At 42.5% G+C, this 14980-nt stretch overlaps 1 protein-coding gene across 1 annotated transcript; it reads right to left on the reverse strand.

Annotated features, from left to right (window-relative positions):
- Nucleotides 1-67: 67 nt before the first annotated feature.
- On the reverse strand, nt 68-12310 carry disp2 (dispatched RND transporter family member 2). Its single transcript, XM_029460911.1, is given in 13 exon segments — nt 68-1590; nt 1592-3574; nt 4169-4327; nt 4566-4663; nt 5338-5441; nt 6075-6190; nt 6761-6884; nt 7003-7032; nt 7614-7657; nt 7659-7748; nt 7750-7881; nt 8104-8248; nt 12104-12310. Coding segments are annotated over 13 exon segments (4470 nt in total). The 5' UTR covers nt 12196-12310; the 3' UTR covers nt 68-237.
- Between the last annotated feature and the right edge of the window lie 2670 nt (nt 12311-14980).

A 14980-nucleotide genomic window follows, 5' to 3' on the forward strand; every position in this document is an offset into this window, starting at 1 on the left:
TTGATTCATGCTCTGACCCTGTAGCATACAACTGTAACAACCTTAACCGCAGCATGAGACAAACATGCTATCACATGTTACATTTGCTGTTGGCTTATATTCCCTTTGAGTATTACACACAAGTAACACTATGCTCCTTTTGCAGTTTAGATATGCTTGTGTTTGTACAGTTTCTTCTTTTAATATAAATTCAGCGCAAATAATGCACAGTGTTTTCAAAGAGTCCTCCAACTTTGCTCAGCATGTATCCTCCCGTTGTCCATCTCTCTTTATCCAAACGTCCGGCAGGTCTGGCTTACTGTTGGGTAAGATGACGACTTCTTCACTCTGACTGCTGCGGCCCTTATTACCAGTCTCATAAACGGTGTCTTTCAGTGAGAGGCGAAGTGTATCTCTCTTCCCGTTTAGATGTCCTGGTTGCAACTGACCCTCTTCTTCTGCTTCATTTTGCTGCGTGTTGGAAGGCCCTGCTTCAATGTCACTCAGGCATGTTTCATTAGAGTCCTCCAGACCCTCGCAGGAGCTCTGAGAGCGCGAGGAGAGGTTTCCTTTATTGGAGTGATGATGGGGATGGAGGCTCTCCTCTGTGGTTTGGTCGTCTTTGCAGAGAGATGGCTGGTCAATAGTCTCCAGTGTGTGGCTGATGATGGCGTCCTCCATGCTGGAAGTTGAGGAGAAGGATGTATTGCTCCAGTGCTTCACCCCACAAGACTGACCTCTGCATGTTTTACAGAGCAGCTTGTCCTTCGCCGCGTCTTCCTGTGCCAGGCCTACAGGCCGCAGGGTGTTTTCTTTGTACGGAGATGAAGTCTGGAGGGCTGGAGGTGGCTTATTTTGATGACTGCATATCTCCTCACTGTCTCCATCCGTGCTATTCCTGCCCACATCTCCCCCACAGTACTCGATCTCATCAGAGAGCACAGACGGCCGGTTGGACAGCTTACTGGTGCAGGTGCTGTTCTCAAAGCTGTCGCTCAGTCGATAGGCCAATGGCTGCAGCTCGTACTGCTCCGGCCCTCGGCCCCCACCACCCCCTGCTCCAGCCTGTTTCTGTCTCTGCTGACGTTGGTGGTCGGGGTAGAGATAGCCACCCGCTTCTTTGTCATAACTCCTCCTCACTCTCGATCTGCCAAAGCTCCCATTAGCAGCCGAGGCTGACGAGGAACCGGGGTCTGCTGCCGAGCAAGAGGACAGCACGCCATCATTATGATCCGAAACACACGGCAGCGTGATCTTGCCGCAGTTTTTCTCAGGTCCAAAAAAGCAGCATAGGGACTGTAAGAAGAAGGTTGCAAATCCACATGCTACACATTTGACCAAAAAGAGGAAAATCCCCAGCTTTCTGAACAGCAAGACCGTGGCAGGCAACATGATGATCCCCATGGAGAAAAATGCACCAGAAACTATTGCTACGGGACATCCCATCCTTTTAGTGGAGTGTGCTACTTTCCCAATTTTGTCTGAATGAGGAGCCAAGGTGTAGGAAATGCAGTAGTTGGCAACAAAGTCGACAGACAGCCCTGCTGCTGCTGAGATAAACAGAGCCTCGATGCCGCTCAGCTGCCATTCAAGTAGAACAAGAAGGCTGATAGGTGACAAAAACACTTCCTCCTACAGCTACAGTCCCATATATGCTCAGGGGAATATTCCAGGTGGTTAAGAGAAGCAAAGCAAACGTGAGAGCTACTGAGAAGCCAGCTACTACGAGAGTCTCTGAACTTAAAGCTTGTTGTAGATCAAAAAGAGACAGATGGCTGATGAACCAGCCGTTCTCCAGCCCCTGTGGTGCTCCTGATATTTCGTTGTTAAACCATGTCAGGATTTCTTTGTAGAAAAGACTGGTTCTGCTGAAGTTGAAGCTGTAGAGGTATGTGGTTTTGAATGCCAACACGAGGGCAGCGATCCTGCCATCTGGCTGGAAGTACAGGCCTTCGCTGTGGGCCAGATGGCCCTCAGCATACTTCTCCGCCAGCATCATACTGAGGCAGTTCTCAAAAACGCTGGGAGTGTAGGGGAAAGGGATGTCGTTACAGCAAAAATGGAGGGAGTCATCACTTTCTGAGCATCGTCTGACAGACACCCACTGTATAAGCTGCTCCACGAGACAGATATTTTCTGTCATAGCGTCTTCATCCTCAGTGGACGGAGGAGAATAAAAGCTTTGGTTCTGAACCCGTCCACATAAGTCCCTCAGCCAAACCTGAGCGTCCGGCCGACTCATGTTAAAGTCTTGGTCAAGAACCAAAGAGCCATTGCTCTTGGGGTTAAAGTGATCCCCGTTATCAGTTGGTTTGACACCCCAAACGAGCATTAACGTAACTGGTTTGTCCTCTCCATTCTTCTGTCTCTCAAACATAAACATGTGACAATACTCTGCGTCATATCTTTCAAACGGGTGACTGGAGCGGAAAAGCTTGGCGACCCTGCTGTCTAAGGTGGGCAGATTCATGCCTGGGTCAATGCAGGACATGTATGTGCCCCCGGCAGCGAGCACTGCAAACCAGCACACCCAGATGTACCTAAACTTCACCACTCCGCAAGGCAGGATTTTCAAAAATAACAAATTGGAAGTGTCGCTGAGGCCTCTTTTTAATTCTTTCAGCTTCTGCCTCAGAGTGAAGATGCATCTCTTGCGCGAGCTCGTATCCCAGAAGCCACCGTTGTTTTTGGAGCAGCATGGTTTCCATCCCTGCACTGCTACAGATGCAGAGGAAGCTTCTGTGTAGCGCTCGCGCAGAATGAAAGAGCACGGCAGCCACACCAACGGCAAGAATGAGCTGATAAAGGAGGCGGTTCCTAGATAAACAGAGAAACATCTGATTGCTGTGATGCTGCTGAGATAACCAGAGAAAAATGCTGCGCTGGAGGTCAACCCCGACGCTAAAATCAAATAGCCCACTTCCTGCAAAGCTCTGTTTACTCTCTTCTCCAGGGAGGCTGAAGGATTCTGGGATAGCTGCAGATTCCAGAAATCAGTGAAGATGAAAACCTGATTGGAGCAGCTTCCCAAGAGAATAAGAGCTGCAGAGAGGTTGACCAGGGGGAAGAATGTCAGGCGAAATGCTACTTTATAGAAGAAATAGGAGGTCAGGAGGGAGCCTGTGATTGCTATTACAGATAATGCTACTATGAAGAGAGAGTGGAGATAAAGAGCCATAGTGAAAAGAAGAGACGCAACAGCTAGCACAGGGTAGATTGCATCTCTTGCCAGGTAATACTTGAAAAGTCTCTGCTTGATGCCAAAGTCCATGCCAGTGATGGTGGTATTGTTGTATGTCAGATCCCGGCCTTCGAGACTGTTCATGTATATCTCCATCATGTGTTCTCCTTTGTCGACGGGTAAGAACAGAAGGCTGTACTTCAGCGTAGGGATTTGGTATTCTACAGTCTGCGGGCCGACAAAGTCTTTGTCAACCAGGAAGTGCAGAATTTGGAACACCACACGCGATTGTTTACAGCGGGATGGGACAGACGAACAGCCGCCATGTTTGGGTCTCTCGACACAGGCTTCCACCAGGTGTCCTTCGTGATAATACGGAGCACATTTCCGGAGAAGGTTCAGAGACTCGGACACCTGGTGTGAAAGGGAGAAAAAAAACTTCAGACACTAAAATATATTCAGTGCACTCCAGAGTTATGATGAAGGGTTGTGAATTACACTACCCACTTTCCCTTAGCCTGCATTATCAACTTCAAAAATACATTTGAAAAACCTAACCCGGTTACTCACAATAATCCAAACACCTTATTGTGAGCAGTTGCATGTAGGAACTATTTTCTTTCTACCGAACTACACCCGCAAACCGTATCACTACTACTACTTTTGGACAGTGAGATTTCTTTTGGCATTTTGAGTACAACAAGCCAAGGGCCATCTAGTTCCATTATATTCAAGACAAGGCAGACATTTCTCCAGCAAATCTCTCCAACACTCGCAACAAAACAATGTAGTTTGAGCACTACAGGTAAGACGTACAATATGTATTTTTGAATTGGGGGAAAGTTAGATGAGAAGATCAATACCACTCTCAACCATCTAACAACATGCACTGTGGACATTTCACTTACTGTACAGTACAAGATGGGCTATTGCAGAATACGACTTCCAAAAACCTAATTACAAGTTGTGTAATCATTTGTTTGTTTAATGAGAATAAATCTACAGAACCTGATGTGAGGTGAGGCTGAGACAGCAGGAGGCATTAGTGAGGACAGCCAAGTAATTCCCCAGAGACCAGCTCGGACAGCAGCCGCCTCTGGACGCTCCCTCGGCCTCTCCCCTCACATGCTGCTGGCACAAGCCCTGGAACTGAGCCTGGGAGCGAATCTGTATCAGACCAGGGAAATTTTTGATCACATGCCCAGTTTTGAAACAAGTTCACAAAAAATGAATTATTTTCAGATAATGTGATGCTCATATAGTGATGTTTTTAATGGCAGCATTTGTGCTATGTGGGTCAAGGCAATAGAAAGGAGATGAACAGAAATTATGACTTGAGATGACGAATGAAGCAAAATGCAGAGGAGCAAGGGTTAGATGAAGGGCTGAGTAGATAAGAGCGAACCCTGGATTGCTCCATCTCACACATGGCGTGGATGGCCTTCAGACTCCAGAGACTGGCTGAGTTTTCTGATCGAAACACTAGCTGAGCCAGACGCTCGCCTGCGTGGGGAGAGACAGAAGGATTCAACATACTTGAAGATGACCAGCAGTGAATTATCACTTTCAAGAGTTGAGTTTTACATTTATAAAGGTAAAACCAGGCTAGAAACACATTTTTATTTGTTATATCCTCCCATCTGTTTTGAATAAAAGTGAAAAAACTTCAAGGCTTGGAATTGCTTATGAATCCATTTAGGGAGCTTTCTTTGTGTTTGTTAGGAAAACCGAAGTATACTCTTTGATCTGCCAGCACACTATTTCAAAGAAGAGCTTAAAGACAAAAATCTGTGATAGCCTGCTCAAGGAAATGCATTCAAAGCCATTATTGACAGTCTTCTTAAGGTCTCAACATTTTTTGTTAATTTGCATTTAACCAATAAGCTGTTACTGTTGTTTTTATGTTGTACTGCTTTCATTCGTTTGCTGGGAGTGCTGATTATTCACGAACAAGCCGGAGGGCTTTGCCTTCAGCTCACACATATTTGCATATATGCGAGTTGCTGAATAAGCAGATAATCAGATTAACATTGTTTTAATAATATTTCTGTTTCATTGTCTGCTCTGCTGAGGAAGCTGTGGCCAGCAGCGTGAAGCATCCCTCATAAGTTTAGGAGATTTATTTGTCGGTGATTAAACGGTTATATATAGGGATGAACTGATCGGGGCTGACCCACCTGGGGCGTCACAGAGGAACGTGTCTGGAGATGAGTCTCTAGCCAGCATCCTCTTGATGCGAAGCCTGGAGGCGTCCTGGCTACCGCTGACGACACCCCCAAAACTGGCACAGGTAGAAGCACACACATAAGCACCTTTCCAGCCACATGAAACGCAAACATTTTGTTCCAAACAAGGATAAAATGTATCAGTATCACAACTGGATCATTTTAAACCTTTGGAGTTGTGTTTCTGGCTACCTGGCTAAAGTAAATCCACTTTTTCACTTTTCTTTTAACTGTTTTTGGTCTTTTTTTATCTGAAAAAACTAATGAGCGCTGGAAAACCGAAACAACGAGCTAAAAGACCATAAAAGGCACAGTAGAGCTGAGGGGTACTGCAGAGTCGGGGGATGATTCTCAGTGGTTTGTAACGACAAGTGACCCTTTTTGCTTAGTCATTTCATCATTCTTAATATTTCATACCCCATTTTATTCAAATGTTATTGACTGTACATTATTATTATTATTATGTTGTTATATCAAAATTCTTTTGTATTCCTACATTTCAAATGCATTTTTTTTTACAGTCATATGTTCAAGTATAGTTATAGGTATTAGCCCTGGCAAAAACTCAATTTTCAAACCCTGAACGACCACACAACCCTATACACACATGACAACTGGCATCTATGTGCATCGATCACTGGTGCAGTTCTGTGTAGAAAGCCTGCACTCCACTGAATGTCTCTGCTGACCTTTTACTGAGCTGCTGCGGTAAAGGAGACAGTCTTTTCCCCGGGCCAGTGTTCTCCTGCAGCTTAGACAAGCTGGACTGGCGAACTCCAATGTATGTTCCCCGTGGCTCAAAGCCCTGAGGAAAAAGCACACGTACACGTTCACACCCAAACACACATCAAAGCTAAAGACATAGCGTTGACACTGGTGCCCACTGCAGCAGCTTCCTGAATAAATCAGCATCACAAGCACCCTATAATGTTGCCTGAATTTGCTTGTTTGGTAGATGAGTGTTTGATGTCACCTTAATGGAAAGACACACACAGTTTAAAGCAGTCATATTTGATTCTTATGTAAATCTATTTAGCTCCATCATTAATACTGCATTGTGATTTGTCTGTTGCATTTTCATAATAATGTTTTAAACAGTGTTCATCCTATAAGCTTGCATCTGAAGGGTAAGAAGATGTTTTTAATTAAGAGTGTGATCTCATTCAGTGCCGTTCATTGAATCTGAGATAAGACTGAAGTAAATAGATATCATCATCGGAGAGGTCATTAGAGAAACCGTAATTAACACCGCCTCAGGTTGTGCGGGAGGTTTGTATTGTAGACTTGACAGAAGGGTGACAATAGTTATACATGTGCTGCACCAAAATCAATGCTTTTGTATTTGTGTGCATGACTGTGTGTGTTTGAGACTCACCAGAAGCGGGTCAGAGAAGTCTGGCAGTGGACCGATGAAGAGTCCGGCCAGTGAGCATCCCAGCAGCAGCACGGCACAACCCACCAGCACTGCTAACGGGTAGTCCACTAACACCTGGGAATAACTGCCAAAGAAGCAGCCACAGAAGAAGAAGAAGTGAAACTTGGTATAAAGAATAATAATTATGATCAAAATAATAGAGACGTGCAGTGCTTTGGGCCTTTAAAAAAGAAAGTACTTACTTTCTAAGGATGAGGTAGAGTCCTCCATCCCTGTTAATAATTGAAAACTTTGTTATAGTAATTTAAAAAAGGATACCACACAAAATGCTTGTTAAATATGACGCAACAGCCAGCATGCGGCTAGGTTAGCTCAACTTAGCGTTACGACTGGAAACATGGGGAAACAATTAGCCTGGCTCGGTCTAAAGGTTTTTAAAAAGTCTCATGTTCTCATTCACATGAACGGAGGAAGGAAAATGAGTCCGAATTTGGCTAATTGTGCATTTTACAACTTTTAGTACCTAATGGTTTAAATAAGGGCTATTTAAGTGTTTGCACTGGGAAGTAGATTTACCTCGAGAAAGAATGTCTCTCTCCCGATGTAAATCTATGTGGAAAAGTATTTTTGGGCCCAACGGCATCATGTGACTGATGTGGAAGTCCACCATTTGGCCACTTTGAAAAAAGGCTTCAAAGCCTGGCGCTCTTCCTGTGGCTTGGATTCCCCCTGTTTACAGTCTTTAAGCTAAGACACGTGGCGTCTGAGTGGCATCAATCGTCCCATATAACTAAACACCAGAAATAGAATAAACGTTTTCCCCAAAATGTCTAACTATTCCTTTTAAACACACCTTACTGTAACCACATGTCGCTGCGTCGGTTTCTTTGTTCCTGATTTCATTGGACCCATGCAGCCAATGACATCTCACCGCGCTGTGATTACTCGTCTGATGGGCAGAACTACGACTGTGTCCCACTTTCCCCATCTACACCTCCTTCAGCATGACATGTTGCGTTTGAATGACAGTCGCGGCAGGTGTTTGGTTTGACCGGACCGTAATGGCTACAGTGGGGACATTTTCGGGTCCGTGGCGAATCGTAGACCCCAGGTTGGGGGACCTAAAGAAGAAAAGGAGGGTAGAAAATACATAAACAATATAAATCACAGATTTTCCTCTTAGCATACAGGATTCTGGTATCATTCAATCTTTTTGAGTGACTACAATTACTATTTCTTTGCCTCTGCCTCTCAAATCCTGCATCTATTTCTAACTTGTTTTTTAATGAGCACCCAATTATCTATCCTAAACAGCACACAGCACATTCAGTGCTCAGGCATACTTGGTGATAAAGCTGGCAGGAGGAAGAGGGTCTTCCGAGGCTGCTGCAGCTGTCACATAGCTCCCCTTCAGACTGGTCGACTGTCAACTGGGCCTCGGCTGAACACTCGCTGTCTGGAGGGCACAGAGACACTGCCGGTATCGAGCTGAGGAGAGGAAGAGAATGACAGATGAGGGGATGTGAAAAGGAGAAGAGAAGACAGGGAAAATACAAAACATATGGTTGCAGGGGAGGAGAAATAATTCACAAGTAAGCAAGAAAGAAAGGAGCGACAAAGGTATTTTAAATATGCAGAGGGAAATGATTGTAAAACATAAAAATCCATCTCTCTCATTAAACATTGATTGACATTTCTGTTTCTTTACTGGATTCTTGGCTTTATCACATATTCAGTGGAGGGTTGACAACATTTCTGGGTAACGCACTTGGATACTGAAAGTAAGGAGGCCCAATTTAAAAAAAGAAAGGTGGGAGAGAAAGAAGAACGGGGAGAGTGAGACTATTTCACATCATGTAACAGACCCCATTGTGCGAGAGGAGGCTGTTCAGAATAGATAACATGAGACTGAGTGATGACTCATGGGTAATGGCAGCAGTCAGGAGAACCGGAGTGACATATGTAATGACATGCTTTCCCACTTTCTCATTCCTACACTATGTTACAAGCAAATGAAACTTGTTTGCAAACATATGTATGTTTAGCCATGCTAGCTCTAGAGATGGCAGTATCTGTTGGTCCACCACTTTGAAATATAACGATTTAATAGATTGACGTAACATGTTGTGCAGACATTCATGGTCTCCAAGCGGATGAATGCTTGTGACTTTGGGCTTGACATGTGTTGGTTTGAGTGAAATGTCTCAATAACTATTGGATTGATTGCAATGACAATTGGTACAGACATTTATGTTCCCTTCAACATTGAAAGATGCATTGGCGGAGGTCTGCAATCTCCTTGTGCCCTTCTAGGTAGCAAATGTTAGCATTATAACACACTAAACTAAGATGTTGAACATGATATAAACCGTGGATATACAGTCTATGGTATAAACATTATACTTGCTAAACATCGGCATGTTAGCATTGTCATTGTGAGCATGTTAGCATGCTGACCATAGCATTAGCGCTGTGGCTCACAGAGATGCTAGCATAACTTGGTCTTGTATTCTATTAGAGTTTGTTTTATACTATATTAACACAAAACGCTCACATAATGAAATACAAATAAAGAACATTATTTAAAATTCATGTTGAGATCCCAAAGGTTTCGACTAAACATGTTGGGCTCCCATAAAAACATCGGGGTCTTGGGTTTGAACATTATATAGCTTCAATGAAGCTGGAACAAGCTGCTACAGAGGATACTGTATATGCAATATTGGCAGAGAATGTAGAAATGGATCTTAAACCTAAAGGAGACTGTGCATTAAAGGGTTAAATCTGATCACAGATTTCCATTCAGACAGAATCATTTAGCATGGTTTCATTTAACCTTTTTCCAGAATTTCAGGTAAATAAACAGACTGAACTACTGAGCAAGGCTTCGGTTGTATCTCAGTAAAGGAGCCGCGACGTCTGTGTCGTCTACCACATGCTCGTTTTTCCACAGTAGACTGGATGCAACCGCACTTCCTGCCTTGTCACCATGGCGACAGAATAAGTCAACAGAGATTAAATGACCCCACACAGTTTTATTTGCATCCCATAATAAGGCGCACAGATGATGAGTAGTCTGTTGAATTGGTGGCATACAGTAGCAAAGGGATAAATGGTGGAGCTCAGCCAGGAACTGAACCGCTGTATTTTGTCTTTCGTACCACAATACAACTGTAACATGATCAAAAAAATAAACCGCCCACGGTGTTTTTTGTAGATCTTAGTCCCATAGCACATGTTTCTCATCTAGTTTAGTCCTGTTTACATGCTGGACTGAGTGAGTACACTCAGAGAAAGTATCTGGAAGTCAACGCTGTCAACTAATTTAACTGTGCTATGTAACCTGTGCCTAGAAGCCTCTTCACTTCAGGGTTCAGGAGTATTTAAGCTCATTACTCCCCTTTGATGGTTCTTCACGGTTGGCCGACGTAAGACACACACACACACACACACACACACACACTCACACTCACACTCACACTCACACTCACACTCACACACACACGAGGAGAGTATTTTGTAGTACACATTAATATTTCAGTGGATGAATACAAAAATACATCCAGGAAGGTGTCAGCGAGCTCCTCCCCACACCCGGGGTTAAAAAAAAAAAAGAAAAAGAAAAAAGACACTTGCATTGTGCACTGTGCACAAGGTTAAAGAAAAGTTGCTCTCATTTTGTTTTACAGAGTCACTTCCCAGTTTATTAGCTAAATTAATTAAATCTAATACAACAGCCATGAAATATAACAAAATATTAGAAACACCTCGCCTTATAAAGTGTTATTATCCAACACCACAAAATACAGCCTCCAAAATGACGGGAAAGTCTAATCCACGTCGCTCAGAAACCGAACACCGCCACCTTCACAAAGGTAAGACTACTTTCTGGGCTGTGCTATTAGACCGCTTTAGTTTTAGCATGCAGTGGTGGAAAAAGTAGCACACTGTACAAATACTCTGTTACAAGTAAAAGTCCTGCCGTGAAAATGTTTTTGAAATAAAGGAACATAACACTGAACAATACAGACACAATGACCCCTGGGTGTTGCACAATTATATATTCGAAAAGTACTTGGTAGTATTTCACTGTTGTAGGTCAGTGGAGCTCATTTCACTGGGATTTTGCCAATCATAACACTGCGCATGTAAAAGCTTTCATCAGTGGGCCAAAGTCACTCAATCACCATTGTGGTACCTCATTCAGTAATTATAATAGTGACTTAAGAAACATTTATTTAAATGAAAATCTTCGAGGATATTACTGATTGTGAACATTAATCTAAGTGATTAAGGAAAGCTTTACGGCATTCAAAAGACTCCAGCAAGGACAATCACATAAATATCTAACAAGCTAAAGACTGTCAGCTCTCACTACTCCGTCTGCCTTCAGGTCTCTGTCTCTCCCTCTCTACAAGCACGTCTCTTACATCAACTCTCTGGATGCATGTCAATGTCATGTCCTCAAACATCCTCTAAACTGCCAATCACACACACGTGCACAAGAAGAAATGACAAGGCTCAGGATGTATGCAGGATACAAACTGTTAACCTTCCTAAAAAGAGAGCTTCCGTAGGGCGTTATTAAGAGGACAAAGATGTGAGGGTCTGCCTTCAAACCAAGTGAGGACAGAATATGGCATGCTGCTGAGCTGGAGGCTGGCAGGCCTCAGCTGTTTCCAGCCCCATTTTCATGTTTAAAGTCCCTTGGTCATTTTTTTCCAACGTTTTTTTATATGCAGCAGAGTGAGTGACAGGGTGACCTCAGAGAGTGACCCAGCCGATCAGACGGATCTTACAGTTCTCGACTCAACTGTGAGCGAGAGACTCGGTGTGTATTGCTACTATGTACAGTATATCGGTCAAAGGCATAACATAGGAGCATAAAAGCTTTTTTTTAAAATGATGATACATTTAATACGTTACTGAAATACCTAGCTCTTGTTTATAATCTTGTTAAAATACTGATATACGGCTTGATATCATGGAATGATATTTGAACAGAAAATGTTGTGCTTACCAAACACAAAAATTCTTAAAAGTAAGTCAACAACAGCACATGTTCCAGCCTTGGTTTCACCAGCATTGCAACACAATCAGGAATTAATGATGTACGTTGTTGAAATGACAATTATAATAGTGTAATGTAAAAAAATAACAAACGGCAGCAGAAATCATGTCCTGTGCATAATCCTATTGTCCACAGCATAAACACAGCTGTATGAACGATACTCACATCAGCCACAGGAGGGTAAAAACACATCCACCTCCACTACTCTAAATCTTATATATGTTTCTACAGTACGCACCTGAGAAATCCACAGACAAGAAAAAGAAACCCACCTTTGGCAAGCCTCTTGAATTCCCATTTCATCTGTAGGAGAATCCATCACTATCGCATCCGTGCTTTCTCCTATTGTCGAGCAAGCCTCCATCTCCCTGCTGATTCTGCTTTAAATATAAAAAATAAACGGGTAATATGATATTCCTGTTATTTTTAATTGGCTAAGCCTAGCAGTCCCCATCTGCTCAGACGGAGTCCACGAGGATCCGGAGCATGTTTCTGAGTCTGCTACTACGGAGCAGCACCAGGGCTGTTTGGGTTAATCTGCCCCGAGCTGCGCGCTGATTGGCGGAGCCGCGCTGATGCTGAGGACGCTGCCTGGTCGCTGTCCAACCGGCCGCGGTGCTGGAGCACAAAGTGAAGGAGATTGTGCATCAGTGCCATTGACTCGGACAGGAGCTACAGATGCTGTTTAATGTATGTTGTGAAGATGCACACACAGTGATGACACAGTGTTCAATTAAAACGATCATTCAATTGCGGCTTACAGCTGCTGGTCACCATGCTACTGAATATTGTGAATGTGCGACATATGTATCTTGTCAGAGCTGATGAGGTTAATTAAGTTTAAAATAATTCTGCAATGTCCATCAAATAGGAGGAGACTGAGATCAAATGAATCTCCGTTTCAAATCTCGTTCTAAATTGTACAATTAGGCTACATGTTGTGTTCCTAATAAGAGACCATTTATAAAGGATTTACAAGCTTTGATAATGAATAATAATTGCTTTATAAGCCATTCATAAGAACAACTTTTAGGTTGCCAGGCAACTTAGTCAAGAAAAGCCTATAGTCTATCAAAAACATGTACAACTGCGGACTTTCTTTTGCAAAAGAAAAACGTTAGTGATTTATTAAGGCTTCAAGCTGCAGACCATATGGATTATTAGAGAGTGAGAAAGCTATTATCATTTATTAATGGTTTGCTAAAATGACTACTGCATTTTTACCAAATAGAAAAGTTGAGAATCAAAGGGAGTCATTTAACCATTAATAAACCACTTTTGAAGCCTTCATAAAGGGTGTATTATTAGAAAGTAGTGCTGCATAGCAGCGTAGTCCAATAAATTATCACCTGTGAATAAGCCTGCAGTCATTACTGAGCACAATACTTCCCTCTGAAATGTAATGCAATACAAAGTGGGCTCAAAATGAAGTTTTTGAGTAGAGATTTAAAATGTAAAAGTTATTCACAAAAATGAACTTTGGTAGTTTCCTCTGCGGATGAAGACACTTAGACAAATGATTTAAAGCTTTGAGCTGGTGAAGACGTGGATTTTGCAAAAAGGAAGAAAGGAAGGAAGAAGATGTAAATGAGTCATCAGTTTGATTCACATTTGTAGCCTTAAAAAGTGTCTTGAAGGTTTACCAAGAAAATGTTTTGATAAATTAAGTATTTGTGTCTTGAGCTTTTACATAATGAAGAGAAAAAGTGAGATAAGAAGAGAAAAGAGAAAAGAGAAAAGAAGAGAATATGACTTTGGGCTTTTTATTAAGAGAATCGAGAGCCAAAGCTGACCAGACACAAAAGAAAGGAGGAACTGTGACACAGCAGACCTCGCTGCTAATGAGGCGGCCACTGGTCTGGCTGGTTATAAATATGAATCATGGCGCAGAGGCCTTGTGTGAGGGGCCACCTTGAGGGGTGGGAAGGTGGGGCATGGGTGATTTATTGGAATAATAGAAAAGATCGGGAAAAGAAGGATGTGAGAAAGCTTAGTACGAGAGAATAAAGTTCTATTTCATGGCTTTAAATGAGAAGCAGAGACAGTGGAGGGGATATTTGTATTTATATCTATTAGTGCTTCAGTGGTTCATGATGTTCAAAACTGATTCATAGTAATGGGATGACTGATTCAGAGCTGCTATGAGAGAGAGAATCAATCAGAATCTGTGTTGGAGAGAGGTTTATCCTTCATGTTCAAAGAATGCAACTGAAAGCTCTGAAAGCTATAAGTGGACCATTGAACTTAGACTTTCTTTCTGATCTTCTTTCTCGAGTTTGTTTTTGTGCAATGTTGTCCTTAGGTTTAACAAAGGCTGCTGTGTTGATGGTTGGCATGGAGTTTTTTTGAGCAGCCTGTCTTGCAGCTGACATAATGCCTTGTTGACTTCAGACACTGATTAACTTACACTGTTTAGCTGCCACACACATGCACACACACACGCACACGCACACGCACACACACACACACACACACACACACACACACACACACACACACACACACAAGAAAAAAATGCACCCAAAAACACACATAAGTACTGGATACCAGACATGCACACACGCATAATGAAAGGCTGAAAAGAGGGGGTTTGGCCTTTAGCTGCTTCTGAGGTGACAGCCATGGTAATTTCATATGGCAGATCTCTGCCAGTGAGTAGTGATGCGAAGGGAACAGTTCATTACAGCTTCAGTGCCTCAAGATCTGTGAAACAAACACAGTTGGATAAATAAAAGTGTTTGTGTAGAAACCATGAGCAGAATAGTGTATTTCTGTGAATCTGATATGTAACTATAATGATTCTGATCAATAATAAAACAATTCCTGTAAGTGTTTATTAGTAAAGACAAAAAGGTGTTTTGCTGCCACCTGTTGGACAGATTGTGAAGGTGTCGGCAGTTCCTCTGTCTGTCTCTCCATAATAATCTAAAACAATATGTTGTAATCATATGTTTTATGTCACTATAACACTATAATTAGCTTATATTATGAATTAAATATGCTATGTTTTTGATTTGATTAATTGTATTTGGTTTCTTTAGAATCTCAGCATTACTTGACGCTTATTGACGCATTACGCATTACTTGGCAATATTGTCCTTGTTATTGTCATTTTAATAAAGCATAGGGACTGGAAAATGAATCAGCAT

The sequence above is a fragment of the Cottoperca gobio genome, chromosome 22 (genome assembly GCF_900634415.1).
Source record: "Cottoperca gobio chromosome 22, fCotGob3.1, whole genome shotgun sequence".
NCBI lineage: Eukaryota > Metazoa > Chordata > Actinopteri > Perciformes > Bovichtidae > Cottoperca > Cottoperca gobio.